We start from the raw sequence: 17,640 nt of genomic DNA on the forward strand, positions 1-17,640 counted from the left end.
CCTTCCTCCTTCTCCTTCCTTCCTTCCTTCCTTCCTTCCTTCCTTCCTTCCTCCTTCCTTCCCTTCCTTCCTTCTTCCTCCTTCCTTCCTTCCTCCTTCCTTCCTTCCTTCCTTCCTTCCCTTCCTTCCTCCTTCCTTCCTTCCTTCCTTCCTTCTTCCTTCCTTCCTTCCTTCCTTCCGCCACTTCCGCCACTTCCGCCACTTCCGCCACTTCCCCGCCACTTCCGCCACTTCCTCCACTTCCGCCACTTCCTTCCGCCACTTCCTTCCGCCACTTCCTTCCGCACTTCCTTCCGCCACTTTCCTTCCGCCACTTCCGTCCCGCACTTCCTTGCCTTCCTTCCTTCCGCCACTTCCTTCCTTCCTTCCGCCACTTCCTTCCTTCCTCTCCGCCACTTCCTTCCTCCTTCCTCCGCACTTCCTTCCTTCCTCCTTCCCCACTTCCTTCCTTCTTCCGCTCACTTCCTTCCGTCTTCTTCCTTCCTTCCGGCCACTTAATATTAACGATGTCCTTCATTTAATTTGCACTTTTTCCCTTCCTGCCTTGTTCCATTCCGCACCCTGTTCCGGGCGACCTATTAGGAATCCTTTCCTTCCTTGCACTATTCGCTTTCCTGGCCTTTTGCGCTGGTCCCGTATCTTCGCATTCCTTCCTTCACTTGTCCTCACTCATCCTTCCTTCCCTTCCCCCTGTCCTTCCCTCCGCGTATCCGCCGACTTGAGATGTAAATTGTCGAACTGAATACCTTTAGGACCACCTATGGACATGATCCCACCATCCCGCGTCACTCCGACTATCCTGTCCATAAGCCCCTTCCATTCCTATCCTTCCTTCCTATGCCCTTACCTGTCCTTCCCCTTCCTTCGCTTTCCTCCTAGTCGCTGTACGTCCTATTAATTCCTGCCCTTCCTTACCTGTACCTCAGTCCTTTCCTTCCCTGTTCCACATTTATTGCCGTCCTTCCTTTCCTTCCTTCCTTCCTTCCTAGCCTGCCTTCCTTCCTTCCTTCCTATCCTTCCTATGCCTTCCTCGCTTCCTCCTTCCGTCCTTCTTCCGCCCCTTCCTTCCTTCCATCCACTTCCTTCCTTCCGCCACGGGGAATCCTGCCCGTCCCTGTTATCCAGTCCTCCACCTTCCTCTCCGCTCATCCTCCCTCCTTACCTCCCCGTAAGTCCACCCGGGAAACTCCGACGCCCACGTTGAGCTCCTCCGCCACTTCCTTTACCCCCCCTTCCGAAGAAGAGGTCCCAGGAGTTCCAAGGGTCTCCTCCCCTTGCCTACCTTGAGTGATCCAGAGGAATCCACCATGTTCCCGCCGCTGGAATTCCTCCCCTGTCGCTTGTAAGTTAAGGGGGGGCCGGGGAAATGTGAGAAAATGATGGTGTAAAGAGAGTAAAAAAAGATGGAGTGGGAGTGGGCCCTAGAAATGGAAAAATGGTAGTAGAATGAAGGAGGAGAAAAATTCCCGCACTCCACTTATGAGGAGAGAGTTCGCGGTGAGAGAGTGTTAGGGTCTGGCTCGCCAGCTATAGGAATCCATGAAGAGCTGGTCCCCCGAACGTGGATCTAGAGAAGAGGGGATTCCGCAGCTCCCTTCCCTCCTAAAGGGTAATGGACAGAATCGAAATCCCATGGTAATAGGTGATATGGTGTCCCTCCACTAGTATTCCATTTCCTTCCAGCCACTATCCTTCACAGACCGCCGCATAAAGGTGGTTTCCTACGTTGGGTCCTTGTGAGTTGGGAGGAATGGGTCCTTCCCAGCCCTGAATAAGAGTGATCGGGGTCCTCCTGGGGCTGAGGGGACACTTGCTATCCATATCCGTGATCCTCCCGGTACCCGTTAAGTCTGAGGAGAGGTGGGAGAGACGCTTGCGAAGCAGTGTCCCGGTTTCACCTCCCCTCGGAGGTCCTGTTTCGGTCCACGCCCCCTTGAGGTAGAATGCAGTATAAGGGGTGCGTAGGAGAATTAAGTTCGGGAGTCCCGCGAGGTAAATATGGTGTGGAAACCGAATACTAGAATTAGCACGGAATGTGGTGGCCTTTCCCTACCGGATTGTTGCGCTACACGATACCAAGGTACGGAGCTGACTAACTATATGAGTTGTAGTAGATGAGGAGAAGGAGGGGCATGCATTCTAAGGCCCTAGAATAAATGTCCTATCCATCCATAGGATCCTTCCCAGTAGTTCCCCTCCCCTGGCCTATCGAAACCCGCTGTCCTATGAGGGTAAGGGGTATGGAACTCTGAGACTAGTGCAAGGTCCCTGTCCGTCTCATCCACCGTACGGCCGGCACCTGTAGTTCCCTTCCCGCCCGCCCCTGTTGTGGGAGGATAGGGAGAGGGGGATGCCTTTGGGCGGAAAGTGAGGTTCCTTTTGTAGAACCTGTCCATTCCGCCCCCAGGGGAGGGGGGTCTCTTCCAGGGGGTTACCTTTCCATTCCCCCTTCTTCATTGGTTTTTAATTCCTAGGGATTGTGTGTTGGTAAATAGGAAGACTGCGAGTGGCCAACGTTGCCAGGGCGTGAGTACGTGAGGGTTCCTTCCTATCGCAATCCTGTTCCGGTCTGCCCGTTCAGAGGGACTGGGTAGGAAAGAACACGTCCACTGTCTCTTCCTTCCGGTTGTTCCTGGATAGAGTCCCGTCCCAGCCCTAACCATAGGGGTCCGGGGTGTAAAATATCCCTTCCTATCTCTTATCGGGCCCTCGGCCCTGGTCCTTCGCTTCCTATCCAAGCGTGGGAGGTGTCCCTCTACCACTATTAGAAGTCGACTATCCTAGTCGCTTCCGGTTACGGCTCCTAAGTTTCGCTGCCGCTGGCGGGTCCTTCCCATTGTCTGGGGTCGGGGTCGCGAGTGTTCCTCCGAATAAAGGCAGTCTCTCTCCCCTTGATAGGCTCCTCCTTCCTTCCTACTTCCTATCCTTCTATCGCTTACAAGTACTTCCTTTCCTATCCTTCCTTCGCCTCCCTCTGTATATGGGAGTAGGATGGAATTTGGAGAGAGGGGAAATGTGGTTGTGATCCAGGTCCATCCTTATCGCTTCCCTGTTCAACTTCCTTCCTTCCTTCCTTCCTGCCTGTCCTGGTCCTTTCCTTCCTTCCTTTCCTTCCTTCCTTCCTTCCCTTCCTATCCTATGCCTTCCTGTTCCTGATTTCTCGCTGTTCCACACTTCCTTCCTTCCTTAGGTCCTTTCCAGTGTACCCTTCCGTCCTTCCTTCCTTCCGCTTTTCCTTCTTCCTTCCTTCCTTCCTTCCTTCCTATCCTTCCTTCCTCCTTTCCCTTCCTTTCCTCCTCCTTCCTTCCTTCTTCCTTCCGTCCTTCCTTCCTTTTTCCTTCCTTTCCTTTTTCCTTCCCCCTTCCCTTCCTTCTCCTTTGCCTTCCTTCCGTTTTTTCCTTGCCCCCTCACTTTTTGTCCTTGCCTTCCTTCCTTTTCCCCTGTCGCGTTCCTTCCTCCGTGTCCTTCCTTAACGCTCCATATCCTTCCATTCCTAAGTGTATTCCTTCAGAAGAAAAGAACCCCTTTCCTTCCTTCCTTCCTTCCTTCCTTTCCTTCCCTTCCTTCCTTCCGTCCTTCCTTTCCTTCCTGCTCTTCGCTTCCCTCCTTCCCTCCTTCCCTCCTTCCATCCTTCCCTCTCCTTCCCTCCCTCCAAGAGCGGTAATGGGTGGCAGGTGACAGCCCCTGGTGCTGGTGGCCAGGGACTGAGCCTGGAGGTTCAGCAGTGATTTTTGACAGGCTGACAGGGAAAAATGAGACAGAAAAATGAGAAGTGAGGCTGAAAATGGGGTGGGGCCTTGCCAGAGCCTTCTGTGCAGGGATGTGTAAGTGATGCTGAAGGGCTGTGGGTCAGGGCAGCTCCTGGAGAAGGGGACCCAGTGGGATCCCAGAGAGGGACAGGCATCAGAGCAGGGGGAAGCACTCAGGGACTCAGCCCCAGGGCTCTGGGGAGTGCATTGGCTCCAGTGGCTGCTCTCAGTTGTTATTTGAGGCTGCAGCACTCCCACACTGCCTCTCCTCCTACCCACAATCAGCAATTAATCTAAGTTATGGAGGTCCCAGCTCTCTGCTGGCTCTCTGCTGTGGTGCTACTGGAGGAATGTAAAGCTTCATGCCCACCATATGCCTGTAGGTGTTCGGAATGTACTCGGTCAGGGGAAAAAATGCTTGACCTGATGACGTCTGGTGCAGATGCAAAAGCTGTCTCTTCTTACAGATTTTGGGGCTGATGTTTGTTAAAACAGTCACAGCACCGTTGTATCCTATTTAAAAAACATTTCTGGAGGTGCACAGGATATCCCTGTCCTCTGGGTGCTGGTTGCTGTTAGCTGACCTCCACTGGAGGATGTGCTTGGCTGAACATCTGATTCCAGGCCACAGCCCAGGCACGTTCTACACTAATACCTCACAGAAGAGGAGTCAAAGCCTTCAATTCCCTCTTTCCTTTAAAGTTTTCTATCCCTTCAGGCCACTCCATGGTATCTAATAATTCCTTGATCCCCAAGGGGATGTTTTTATCCTTATTGATCATGGCTTTGCAGACTGTTCTGTGTGCCTTTGAATCTTTCGCTGACAAAAGGTTTTTGTGGCCACAGCACAGCAAACGTTTCATAATACCTTTCCTGGTGTTGTGTTTCATCTCAGATTCATGTACAAATTCCATTTCTATTCCTTGTAAAGTACAGAGTATGGCTGATTTCTTTCTTACCTGTCTAAATTCACTTTTTAATCAGGTGGCCACCCCAAGCTCCTGCTAATAAACCTGCACTGGTTCTGGACACTTGGGTTTTTGTGTCCCTTAGGCTGCCTGGAGTTAACCAGCTCTGTAAGGGGCTGTAGGAGCAGAACTCAGTGCAAGCCATGTGGTTTTCTAAAGCACAATCTCATGATATTTTTATTTGATTTATGTCTTGCTGTTCTTTCCTGTTTTCTGAACACGATGTTCATTTTTCTAACAGAGTCCTTTGGTTGTTTGGATATCTTTAGGGTGGGAGTGAGTTCATCCTTCTTCCAGTTTTGATCAATTTCATTATTTTTCCTCTTGAGCTTCTTGTTTTTTCAGCCCACTGTGTGTTACTTCACATTTGTGAGCATTTCATACAGATACAAAGCAGATGGAAACTACTCTCAGCTTGGGTTGGGGAGTCAGAATCACTTCACCCACCTGCAAGCAAGTTGGTGAGGCTGAAATGGCTCTTTAGCTGTTGTTTCTTTTGTGTGGGGAAAAAATTTTAACTTGAGCCATGCAACTGGAAGTACTTTGTGTACACTGCAAATCTGAAACGGACTCATGAATTTTTTTTAATACTTTTAACTTTTTTCACTGATTTATGTTTGTATTTTTTTTTAGATTTGTGGAGTTTTTTTATTCTTACTTAAATTTATGATTCTGCACTTATATATATATATATATATATATATATATATACACAATGTATATTACCATTTTATGCATATGATTGGCCATTTGATAAAAATATATTTCAAACATAGTGTGTAATTTAATATATTTAATGCTTTTATGTGTCCCAAAGCTGTCACAGTACAGTGTGATCTTGAGGGATAAGGCTTGTGACACAGGATTCATGCAGTTCAAAAGTTGTGGCAGCTTTCCCATATCTGTGATGTGGGGGGGACTGAAGCCATATAGTCTTCATGAACCTATGGAACAGGAATAGCTGAGTTAATGCACAGCCCTCATTTGAAAGAAAATTGAAATTTGATTTCAATTCCTTTAGAAATTCTGGATTTCTGTCAGGCCTGTGATTGATTGCAAAACTGACATGGAATCTGCATCAAAAACATCCCAACCTGCTTCTGTGTTTGCTTTTAGTAGCATGAAAATCAGTGTCAGGTATTGCTGCTGTTGTTTTTCTTTACTGCAAGCACATATTTAGGAGAAGAGGAAATAATTGTATTGCAAGGAAGGGGAGAAGAACACCTGAAAATTCAGGATATTTCAGAAAAATCATAACTGAAATTCTTTTCATATAGCTCAGAAAATTTAGGGGGTCAGGGTCAGTTGTTGTTCCTGATGGAAAAACATGTATGAATAATTAATTCCTCATACATTCCTTTAGGTGTTAGCAAGTTGTTTGCAACCCTGCCTTGATTTGCTTAAATTTGATGTGTTGTTTGAAGCACTGGCTTGTGTAATTTCCCTGAGCAGTCTTTGGGAGGGCTGTTATTTGTGAGGAATTGTTTGCAAGGGTTCACTGCTAAACACCTTCAGCTTTGCTGTCTCTCATCGTGCTGCTCTCACTGCTGTCATTCTCAGACATCCAGAGGAAGCACTTACAACTTAAAATTTGAATTTAAAACTTTGCTCCTGACAAAGTTTATTTCCGTTTCAAATTCGTTGGAAGCACTCTGCTTTCTAGCTTGGTAGGATTTTTATGAAATTCAAACTCAAAAAGAGCAGAGAACAGGGCAAATAAAAAATTCAGACTTGCTCCTTTTTGCAGCGCAATTCAAGCCCTGTTTTTATAAAAATATTTGCAATGAAATGATTGTTTGGATTGGCTGAACACTTTGTTGAGAAGTCCCTTTTTTTTGCCTTTCAGGTCAGAAGGCTTCAGATGCTTGACATATAGTGCTGACCTGCTGTAATATTGTTTGTTTGCTTCTCCCTGTTAGGAACTCACAGGATGGAAGAGAGGAGATTTCAGTTTTCCTTGGATGTTGTCAGGGTCTAAACAACAGGGTTTGAGTTTGGCCAAAAGCTGTGGAGGGCAAGATCCTGTGTGGACTTTAAGCTTCATTTAAAATCCAGCAACAACCTAATCTGTGTTCCTAAACCCAGACTGTTCACTCCAAATAATCCAAGTAAAGTAAACTTAAAACTTCAGCTCTCTCTCTGAAGCCTGCTAAACATAAAATTGTGAATTTATGGAAGGAGGGGGAAAAAAGAAACTGATCCACGAATCACAAAATGGAATGCAGTAAGTCCTACTCCTCGGTGTCTAAGCACAGTTTAGATTGAAGGGTTAGGCTGAGGAGATTTTTAGGGACTTCATTCAGCTTTTCAGACAGAAAAGCCCTGTTTCCACCTGATTTTCCTGGTGGTCATTATTACTCACTCAGCCATTGTCCCTTCAAAGTGAGTGGTTGGAAGTGAGCAGGGCTGGCTGTTAACAGGGACAGTAAAACATCGATTTGCACTTTCACACCTCTGATTCGGGCAGGAATTTACTGCGGGTTGGGGTTGGGTGCTCTGTAATTTAAACAGAAATGCAGCTGGACCAGCGGGTGGCCTGATGGAGAGGGGAGATTTTGCTGCTCATTGAGATTTCCGAGAAGTTTTTGGAGCCCTCGTGGCAATTCCACACTGGGAATGCTGGAAAGAGGTGACAGAAGGGGAAATTCACAGTGGTGCCTAAGCTTTTTATGTATTTCTCATCTATTTGTAGCTTGGTAGATTGCTAATGCATGGCTGTAGTACTTTTCCTGCCCTTTCCCCCTAGATTTTGGAACACATCCCTGAAATATTGTTTAGATTAAGAAATAATCTTTATTCCAGACAGGGGACCTACAGTCAGAAGTGGGGCAGAGAACCCCTTGGACCCCTGAGGGACTGACCCAGGTGTGGGTTACTGGGGCAGCTGAATCTCCTATTGGATGTAGGTGTTCAATATTTAACCTTAAATTAATTAACCTGATAAAATCACAGAAATTTCATTCTTGGTGTGCCCATCACCACTGGGACACCTGGAAGCTTCCAGATAAAGATCTGCTTATAGACTGTCCTAACAATAATGAGTGGTGGGCATTGAGTGTCTGTCAGCCAGCCACACACCCCAGGAAATGGCCATGTGCCTGTATTTCCTTAAAAGCACACCTTAGGCTGGGTTATCATGGGGGAAAAAAACAAAATTCAGCAGCATGCTGGGTTTCTTTTTTTTTTTTGCTTTTAGTGGTTTGGTGTTGGGAAAAATTAAATGAAGGAGCATTGATACACCCAGTCATGTGATTCATTATCCCACCAAGATGCTGAAAAATAAAAGTACATTGAAAATCATGTTCTGAGGAGCAGCTAAAGGAGTAGAGAAGACTGAAGGATTGACCTTTGGGGAGGTTGAAATTTTATTTGCTTATTATCCTAGTGGAAGTAGTGATAAGTTAGGTTGGTTTTGAGGTTTCTTTGTGTCTGGTTATTTTTTTGGTTTGGTTTGGGTTTTTTCACCAACAATGGAGCTAGAAAACAAAAATTATTGACATTAGAGAGGTGTACCATTTTTGCAGCCTCAACTGCATTGTTTTTCCCCTTTGGTTATTCGTGTTGCCCCTCTTGATTTCTCCAGCTCTCCTTTCACCCCAAGGAGCAGCCCACAACATGATTATTTAGAGTATGAAAACAAGCCAGGAAGGCCCTTGGGAAAAGCCCCCATGTGCCCCCTTCAAGAGGTGAATTGTACTTTAGGGACTAAATTACCAATTCTGCTCAGAGCATGATAAAAATGGGCATGAAGAGATGGAACTCCAAAGATTTTTATCTTTAAGGTCCAGGGATAATCAAGTAAACAGAATAGCTCTACATCTCCTTGGCATGTCATTTATTTACTAGTTTCCTGTTGATACACATGTATGCATATGACTCTGATTGCTGCAGAAGATAAAACTGAAATTTGCTTTCTGTGCTACCTGTTGGTTTGGGGGTTATTTTTCTTTTGAAATAAAATTCTTGTTAGACCCCAGCTCTGTGCTTCAGCTCACCATAATCATAAAGCCCATAGGATTTCAGTTCCAGCCAGGCTTATAGGGAGCAATGTCACTTTACAAAATCAGCTTTTAATTACCTAAAATTTGCCACAGGAAATTACTTTATGTTTTGGGGAATTTTTTTTTATGCTTTCCTCTTTAAAAGAAATTGACTGTGGAAAGGAAGGTCCAGATTTAAAAAACTGAAGGTTGGTTGTGTTGTTTGGAGGAAAGGATGGAAAGAGAGAGGCTGCTACAGTACAAAGTCTGGCATTGTGTGTGCACAGCTCCTCTGTGTATTTGCAGAAGAAGTGGCAGGACATTTTCAATTTCTTTGTCTCAATTCCTGGATTTTACAAGTTAGTTTGTCTCTTTTTCTCCCCAGACAGCAGCCAACCAGAGGTGAGATTTTCATGCTGTATTGGGAAGGGTTCTAATGATGTTTTCTGTGGCTTTTCTTGCTAGTGCAGCAACATTTTCCCTGTGTTGGGACAAAAAGCTGTGCTAATGAAAATACACCATAGTTCTCCTCATTGCAGATGGCTCAAAGGTTAATTCCAACTGTTAAAATAATGGACACATCCAGAGAAAGCTTCCAGCCACAGGATGTTTTGTAACTGGCATCTCACTGTTCAATTTGTCTCTCCAAACTGAGTCTTGCTGTTTGTTGGGGTTTTTTTTAAGGGCACCACATGTCAGTAAATACAACTTTGTAGGTGTACTAAATACAACAACAGTCAGGGTGAACAGGATAGAAAATCTTGCCATGACTGTCAAGAGATGATATGAGAGGGTGTATCACACTTAGCCAAGGCAGCAAGGTAAAAAGAGTTAAAGAAAGGAAAAAGAAAATAAAAAGGAGGGGAGAGAAGAAAAGATGGAGAGAAATGTTCTATTTCACTTCCCCTGAGCAAACATGTAATTTCCATGATTTCTTTTTAATGACTCTCTCCTGAAGCTGGTAGGTACTGATTTATGAAAAGCTGTAAAGGATCAGGTGGAGCCCTGCAGGACGTCGTTTACAGCTGCACGGACTGCAGCCCGTCTAATTTGTCTGCTCAAGTGTGAGCTCATGGCACACATCACCCAGACCATAAATTCCCTGGTCAGCCCTTCTGTCTAGGGGCTGGGGCAGGGGGGGACAACCTGCCAGGGTGTGCAGATGCTCTGCAAGCCCAGCTTTCCCCTGGTGCACACGAGGAGACGGCGCAGACTCTTCGCAGCGAGGCGAATTCCTGCTCGTTGATAAACAGTCCAGATGTCCTCTCTGAGGAGGAAAGTAACTAATTTCTGTTTGGAATCCTGCAAGAAGAAAAATGATACTTTACAGTGCTGGTTACTCTGAGGTCACTCGCATTAAAATTAGGTCATATTTTTTGTCATGATGATACTTTGATCCAAGTAATAAACATAAAGGCTCTTTTGGGCCACTCTAATTCCTAATCCTAGAGACCTGTTCTATTTCAACTTGTTTATACTTTTTTTTTTTTCATTAGTGATTCTTGAGTCAGACCTTGTTTTATTAGACTTAAGTTAAAAAGGTGTACTAGGCTGGGGAAAAAAAAAAAAAATCTGTGCTTTATCACTAAGAACACTTCATAAATACTCTTAATTAATATCTTGGGATTCCAGACACTGTTCCCAGAAAACTGTAAATCAAAAACCATTGGCTCTTCACAGGACAAACAGTAGTCAGTGAAATTCAGGCCTTACAGCTACTGATTGAAACTATCTTGGGCCTGATTATCAAACTGAGCCTTTAAAGCTGGGTGTCATGTAGGTGTCTAAGATTTGGTTTGACCATGGCACCAGCACATGAAGTGAGCTGCTGTGCTGGGGACAGAGCAGGTTTCTGTGTCTTCTGTTTCTTTTCTTTCCATGGGTGGCTGCTCCCAGCATGTGAAGTCCAGAGTTGGTGTCAGTGGTCACAGTGCTGGCTGGGCTCTGGAGGGAAGGTAGCCAGGCAAAAGCTGTCCCCATCAGGGACATCTCACCTCTGGGACCTGGTGAAAACTGATTGTGTGTGTTTGGAGTTAAGGTTTTCAAGCATCCAAGTAGCTCTTTAATTATGCCCTGTATTCCCAGAAGGGAAAAAAATGCTATATTAACTTTCTGAGCCTGAGAGAAATCAGCTGATTGACAACAATCAGCAAAACATCAGAGTAAAAGGAGCTGTTTAAGATGTGGCCAATACTAAAAATCATTGTTCTTTTCTTTAAAAGTGAAAGGTAAAAGTCTTGATGTAACTAATGTTACTTATGTAACTGATGTGATGTCCCCTGACTCCAGGGCAATTCAGGTGCACTGCAAGGATGTGATGTAGTGCTGCTGATTTTGCTGAAATTTAAGACATACTGGAATTGAAAAAAACTTGGAATTTCTAGGCTTCTTATGAAGTTAAAATCACTACATTTAAATATGTGGTTCTCTTGGTGCCTTTAAAATCTCCTCCTATTTTTGCTTGTTCCAGTGATGAACAGAGATGACTTGGGTTTGGAGTGAAGAGAGTGTTTTATAGCCCAGATCAGTTCTCCAGTTCCAGTAGCTGTCACCTACCTGTTACACTGTGTAATCACTGCCTTTAAATTATGCTGTCAGTCCAGCCACCTCTCATTTTCACTGCTTTCAGGGACAAAAGTCACTTCAAATGGGTTCAGCAGCAGTAGTCAGACTCCTGTACAGGTTGCTAGAGGGAAAAAGAATTCTGGGGCAGAAAATAATCTGTGAAGTTGCAGAGATAATTGCTTTGAACATTCTCTAGTTCTGTCTCAGGCACAGCACAGCTAAGCACATGCTTGGCTTTAAACCTGCAATAAAACAGTAAAAATAAGGTACTTTGCTTATTTTTGAAGTTTCCAACTTTGTAGCAACACTTAAGATTTGTCAGTACATTCAGATATTCTGAACATTTGATATGACCAAATTCTACCAACACACTCAGCTTGGAGCCTGGAGTGTGCATTGTCTGTGGGATGTTTGGGACTAGGCGAATCACATAAATACAACCTAATTTAGTCTTTGTTAACATTAAACTGGGAGGTACCAGTGCACTTTGTGAATGCTGCAGTGATTTGAACACGGGCATGGGAAGCTGGTGCTCTTCAGCAGGGTGATGACACAGCCTTTGTCAGAGCTGCCAGCTCCACTCCCCTGGTGGCCTCAGCAGCTGGGAACTCCCACTCAGACAAACAGCAAAGCCACATCCAGCCTGGATGCTCCTGCCACTGCTGAGTTTAGACACAAACTAAAGCCGTGTTTCTCCCTGTTCCCTAAATTCCATTGTGTTGTTCTTTCCTTTCAGGCCATCAAATCTCCTCCTGGACCAAAGCAACGTTGACATTTCAGCCTTCCGCACCGCGAGCGATTGGCTCAACGGGTTTCGGACAGGGCAGTGCAAGGACATCTTCACAGGGGTGGAGTACAGCTCCTGTGACACCATAGCCAAGATTTCCACAGAGTAAGTGGCAGCCTGATGTGGGTTTTCATCACAGCTGCAAGTTCAAACATAAGCACAAAGGTAGCACTTTTATACGGCGTTCCCAAATCTTAGCTAAAATTTTCTTACATTGAAAGAGGCAGATGGGAATTAGTTGTTGTAGTTGAAGTAGCCATGGAGGAAATCTGTGTCTGGTGACTGTGTGAAGGCCATGCTCCCACAGCTTTTTCTCACTAAATACAAGGAAATTCCCAATTTCTTCCAATAGAGTAGCACCATGCATCCTCTGGTACACTAGCATCACTTCCTTTCACTGAAGTTTCTCTGTTGATTCTTTAAATTCTGTATTTTACATGGGAGTTTCTCTACAGCTGGCACATTGCCAATCTTTCTCTTTATTGCCCATCCCATATTCCACCAAACCAGGTGAGGGGGCAGATTCTTTGTAGCTGTTTTCCTCCTCCATGCTCATTACTCAGGAGCTGAACTCCCTCCTGCTATGCCTGGAAGTGAGCAAATGGCAAGTTTATTACATTCTAAATGCAATCCATCTTTGTTCCAGTGACAAGCAAGAGTAGGGTAATGTTCTTTCTGCACCTGAAAAGGCATCGAGTACAGTTAAAAACTTAATTCCAAAGGAAATCTTAATTCCCAGTTGGGCTGGCTGGATACAGGACAAGTTATGGGGAAGTATGCAGCAGCTGTGCTACCAACAATCAAACACATCAATGCCATTAATTAGTGTATTACTGCATCTATTAAAAGGGTGCTAATGGCTTTTTGTAACAATTACCCTTTGGGGATGGTGTAGAAATCCTCTAGGAATGCCCAATTTCCTGTGAGCCCTGGTTAATTAGCCCTTCACAGGTGTTAAAGCACCTCGGTGAGGCACAAGGAACAATGAGGCTGGAGATCCTGGACAAACAGGAGGGGAGAACCAGGGGAGACACTGGAAGCTTGGCCATGGACTCCTTCACATGAGTGCTAAGAGCAGAGCTCAGAGGACCATTCAGAGGCCAGTGATGTGTCAGCACTGCCCAGAAAAAGACATTGGATTGGGAGGGGGATGGAGCTGATCCAGCAGTGACCCCCTTGCCCCAAACCCCCAGTGCTTGCATCACTGGAGAATGCTTTCATTGCCTTTTCTCCCACATTTTCTTCCACAACAAGGCTAAATGAGCTCTCACCCTATTTTTTTGCAGCCCCTTGTGTTTTCAGCAATATCCCTGTACCTGGAGGCTCCTGCAGGTACAGGACCTGAGATGGGCAGGTTCATTGCTGTTTGCTGGGATCAGTGCTGTGAAATTCAGGGTCCTCACTCACACCCCTCCTCTTTTTTCCAGTGACATGAAGAAAGTTGGCGTTACAGTGGTGGGCCCTCAAAAGAAGATTGTCAGCAGTATCAAAGCTCTAGAAACTCATACAAAGAACAGCCCTGTTCCTGTGTAAGGTACCAAAAGGATGTTGCTCAGGAGAGGAAAATGAAAAAGGAGCAAAGTTGCATTGCAGGTGAAAAGTGACGGCTGACAAATGGCAGAATTTAAAGGAGATCTTTGCAACAGCTTTGGAAACACAATGGTTGAGATTTCAAACCCACAAGACACTCAAATACTGAGTATAAATGCCTTAAAAATAGGAGCAAACTTGTTTTCTATCTGTTAATCCTAAAGGGTGGGTGCTCTTGACTGACTGTTAATGCAGATAGTAAATATCAAAAGAAAAAAAAAAAAAAAAGTGAAAAAATCCTTCCAAGTAAAAACCAGTGTTACTAAAACTTAGAGCCATTTGAATATTAAGTGACTGAATAACAGAAAAAAACCATGGACATAAAAGCTGTGTATTTGATCTATACAGCAAACAAGAAGAAAGAAAGACTTGCAGTATTTTTATACAGAAGAGATCTGTAACAGGTATTTTATTTCTTTAAAAGCAAGGAAAATAGAGGACTATACCTCACAACCTGTCTGGCCATATTTACTATAATGTCATTGTAACATGCTATTTCAGCTTCAGGAAGGAACACAGAAATAAAGTTTGTAGTGACTTTGAGTTAGTTGACAAAAGATTTTCACCATTATGTTAGCTTCCCTAACTGTGTTCATTTAAATAGAAACAAGTCTTAATTTTTAAAAAGCTTATTTATTTTCTTGGTTTGTTTCTTTTTTTTCCATTATTGTTTATATTTATGCTTAAATACCTTAACCTGGCTGTATTATTGCCAAGTGCCAAATGTTATCCAAACTTCATTGGTTCAACCTGAGAAATTGAGGGTTAGTTACTAGATGATTTTATACTCATAGCATCATGCATGGAATACAGAAGGAAAGAAAGGTGGTCTTTTTTCCAGCACTGACACTATGAAAAGCATCTGGACTTTTTTTTGGCCATGAGATTTCTTCCATTTGTTGTGAGTGGTATTTTCAACCAGGCTGGGGTTTTGGCAGTGGTGTGTGCATTGGTCTTTAGATCAGGATCTGCCCCAAACAGCACATCCCATTTCCTTCCCCAGGGCTTCTTTCCTGTCACAACAATTTTCCTGGTTTTGGGGGGTGTTCAGGTGAGGGATCTGCCAAGAAAATATAAAAGAGGGCCAGGGTTTGATGCATTTAACTGGAGATGCTTTTTGAGTTCCCTGGGAAGTGACCCTTGTTTAAAAGGATGACTTAAGCTGCGAAGGGAGGCTTTGGTGTGGAAGTTTACTGAGCTGGAAATCCCCCTGTGGAGGCACTGCCATCCTGTAGGGGACCTGAATTTTTGGCACAGCTTCAGAGGGTACCTGTGCCTTGAAAGAAAGCAAAAGGGAGCCCAAGTCTAGGAGAACATTCACATCTCCCACTGGAAAAAGGAGACTGGAAGGTGCATTTTGAGGGCCCTCCACCATTTCCAGCATCTTCCAAAGGACTTCCCAACTCCTGAGTTGTGCTCTGGAGCACATCAGTCCCAGTTCTGAGCAGACACCGCTCTTTGCTCTGAAAATGAATGGTTTAAAACACAGTGTGAGCCATTTCTTGTTCTTCTTAATGCCCCAGATGTGATTCCAGGCACACAGAGAGCAGGCCTTGGTCACCAGGGGAAGCCATTCTGCTTTCCAACTTGACATTCTGGAATCTAGGCTTGATTCTGATGATGAATCCCTAAAAATTCCAGGCTGTGTGAGCGGCAGATGAAAAAATGGCACATTGTGTTTTCTCTGGGCATGCAAAAGCACAAGGACCACTTGTGCTTCCTTCTGCTGGCTTGGGTTTGAAGCTCCTTGGTATGAAAGTGAGGAAAGAATCAGGTTCTGGGATCTGTGGGGGTGAAACTGTTCTGCATGAATCCAGGCCTTAAAAAATGTCCAGGCACCACATTTATCACACACTGCTAAACAGATGAAGTGTTAGAGGCTTTTTCATGTGGGCTGGTAGTGAGCATGCTGTAAAGGACTGGGCCTGAAACACTCACAGCAAATTAATTAGTCATTCTCTCTGAAAGAGAAGTGAATGGGTTTTAAAATTGAAATTTAAAAATGAAAATGGAAGAAAGGTAAAATAAAGCACTTAAGCTGTAAAGAACACTTCCCCTTATCTGCCCCAATCTATCATGAAATACAGAAAAGCTGTTTTGTGTTGCTTAGTTCATTCAGAATCAATCTGTACTTTGGGTTGAGATTGCTCTAAATCAGACACTGTTAGTGAATTCAAGCCACCAAAGCCCAGTGGCAAACACTGTCTGTGTGGGGACAGCTTTTTGTGACATTTCTCCTCAGCTTCACCCTGCTGCTGGAGTGTGGGGACAAGGGGCTGGGGTGGGGGCTGACCTCTGGGAGATGCTTCTGCAGACACAGACCCAGTTCTTAGAGTTTCAGACACCTGAAAACTTTGCACCAACCACCCTCAATTTCCTCCTGTCTTGTTCCTTGCCCACTGTTCAGGCATGCTCAGCATAAAAGATCCAATCTCACCAAGGGGAAACAAAATGAAGCAGCTGGGTTTTGCTTTTCTTTGCTGTTAGGAGTTGAGAGTTTTTAAGACCCATTTGGTTTTCTCTCCCTGTCAGAAGTTGATTTGTACTGTAAGTGGCCTCTGTTGCAAGCATCCTGTACTCCCTGTCCCCCTGTACATATGTAAACATAGCAGTGTACAATTCTTCAGTGTGGAGTAGAGAAATAGAGGTCGTGTGGCCATCTGCCTGTACAGGTTCTGGACATCAAGCAAAATGCAAACTGCTCATAAAATGACACACCATATTATCGGGTTTGTACCTTTCAATATAGTTTCCATTTTATTTATTTCTGTTAACATAATCTAGTTTTTGTGCTGTAACTTAGCATCCAATAAGCAATGTATAGATGTGATTTGATTGGCAATATGTATTTACTTTAACTTGTATTTCAGAAGCATTACTTACTCATTTAGATTATATATTGTGCAATTGTAGATGGCCTCTTACTAATGTAAAATGATTTGTAGTGGAAACATTTATATTTTTATAATAAACATAATGAAAGTATTTTTTACATACTGAAATACTGAGGTGATTGCTTGGAGGACAAAGTAAATTTATTTGATTAGTGTGATAAAATTGTAATTAAATATGGATAAATTCTGAGTGTTAAAGCATGGGTCTGGAGTGAAAGCTAGATGTTACCTATATTATCTATTGAAAGAAACAAGCAGTGCAGGTTTTAACTAAACAGACCAGCATTTGTGCAAAACTGACTTACATCAGTCAAAGACTTTACTTTCTCCATGGATACTGGAAAACATCATCTTCTACAGCCTGCCTATGGGATGTTGAAAAAAGCTGCCATTTATTTTAGTTGCATCAAGTATTTCCAAACTTTTGCTTTCTTTCCTCCCTCGCCACTGGACCTATTTTCATCTTATTAATATGTTGAATCCAGTCAAAGATGTACTTTTCAACAAAATAAAATAGCCCACCACATACTGTAATTTCACCCCATGATCATTTCTTGCCTCTGAGTATCTGTATTAGATAATATTTTGCCCCTGTTCTGTTGTGTCCCTGCCATGTTGTTTCTGTGTGCTTCACCCAAGTACAGGGTCTTTGAAAATGCCAACATACACAACTCAGGAATCCTCTTCCTAGGAAAATAGGAATGGTTTTGATGCTTGCCAGTTTCTTGAATTTTACAGGTTCTTTCTGTACCATAACTGATTTTGCATGCTTTTGTATACTACTCTGCTTACTGGTGCAAAACAATGAATGATATACCTGTCCTGGAGTCTGTAAGTTGATAAACTTTATGAATGTGGATGTAGCATACTTCTTTTTTGGGGTGGGGGTGACATTTTGTCTTGGGGTGTTCAACAAGAAAGGGGAATCACAGAAAAAGTCACCCAGAGCTGGACTTGTCCTTCACTGACCACAGCTGGACTGGAAGCCCCTTGTCCTTCCTGCCACCAGAGTGCCTCATGCTGTGCTGGATAAATGGTGTCATTTTAGCTTCCAAACAGGGGGATGGATGCTGTGCTTGAGCACCAGGGCTCTGATGGGATCTAATC

General features: G+C 44.2%; 1 protein-coding gene across 2 annotated transcripts in view; it reads left to right on the forward strand.

Moving 5' to 3' along the window:
* The window catches only part of EPHA3 (EPH receptor A3), a 177,178-nt gene extending 161,284 nt beyond the window's left edge, over positions 1-15,894 (forward strand). For both annotated transcript variants that reach the window (XM_050978116.1, XM_050978122.1), the window contains exons 16-17: positions 11,999-12,154; positions 13,477-15,894. In XM_050978116.1, coding sequence (XP_050834073.1) covers positions 11,999-12,154; positions 13,477-13,582 — 262 coding nt within the window. In that variant the 3' untranslated portion in view covers positions 13,583-15,894. The remainder of the gene's footprint in view (positions 1-11,998; positions 12,155-13,476) is intronic.
* The last annotated feature ends 1,746 nt before the right edge of the window (positions 15,895-17,640 follow it).

Source organism: Serinus canaria, chromosome 1, assembly GCF_022539315.1.
Source record: "Serinus canaria isolate serCan28SL12 chromosome 1, serCan2020, whole genome shotgun sequence".
Taxonomy (NCBI): Eukaryota; Metazoa; Chordata; class Aves; order Passeriformes; family Fringillidae; genus Serinus; species Serinus canaria.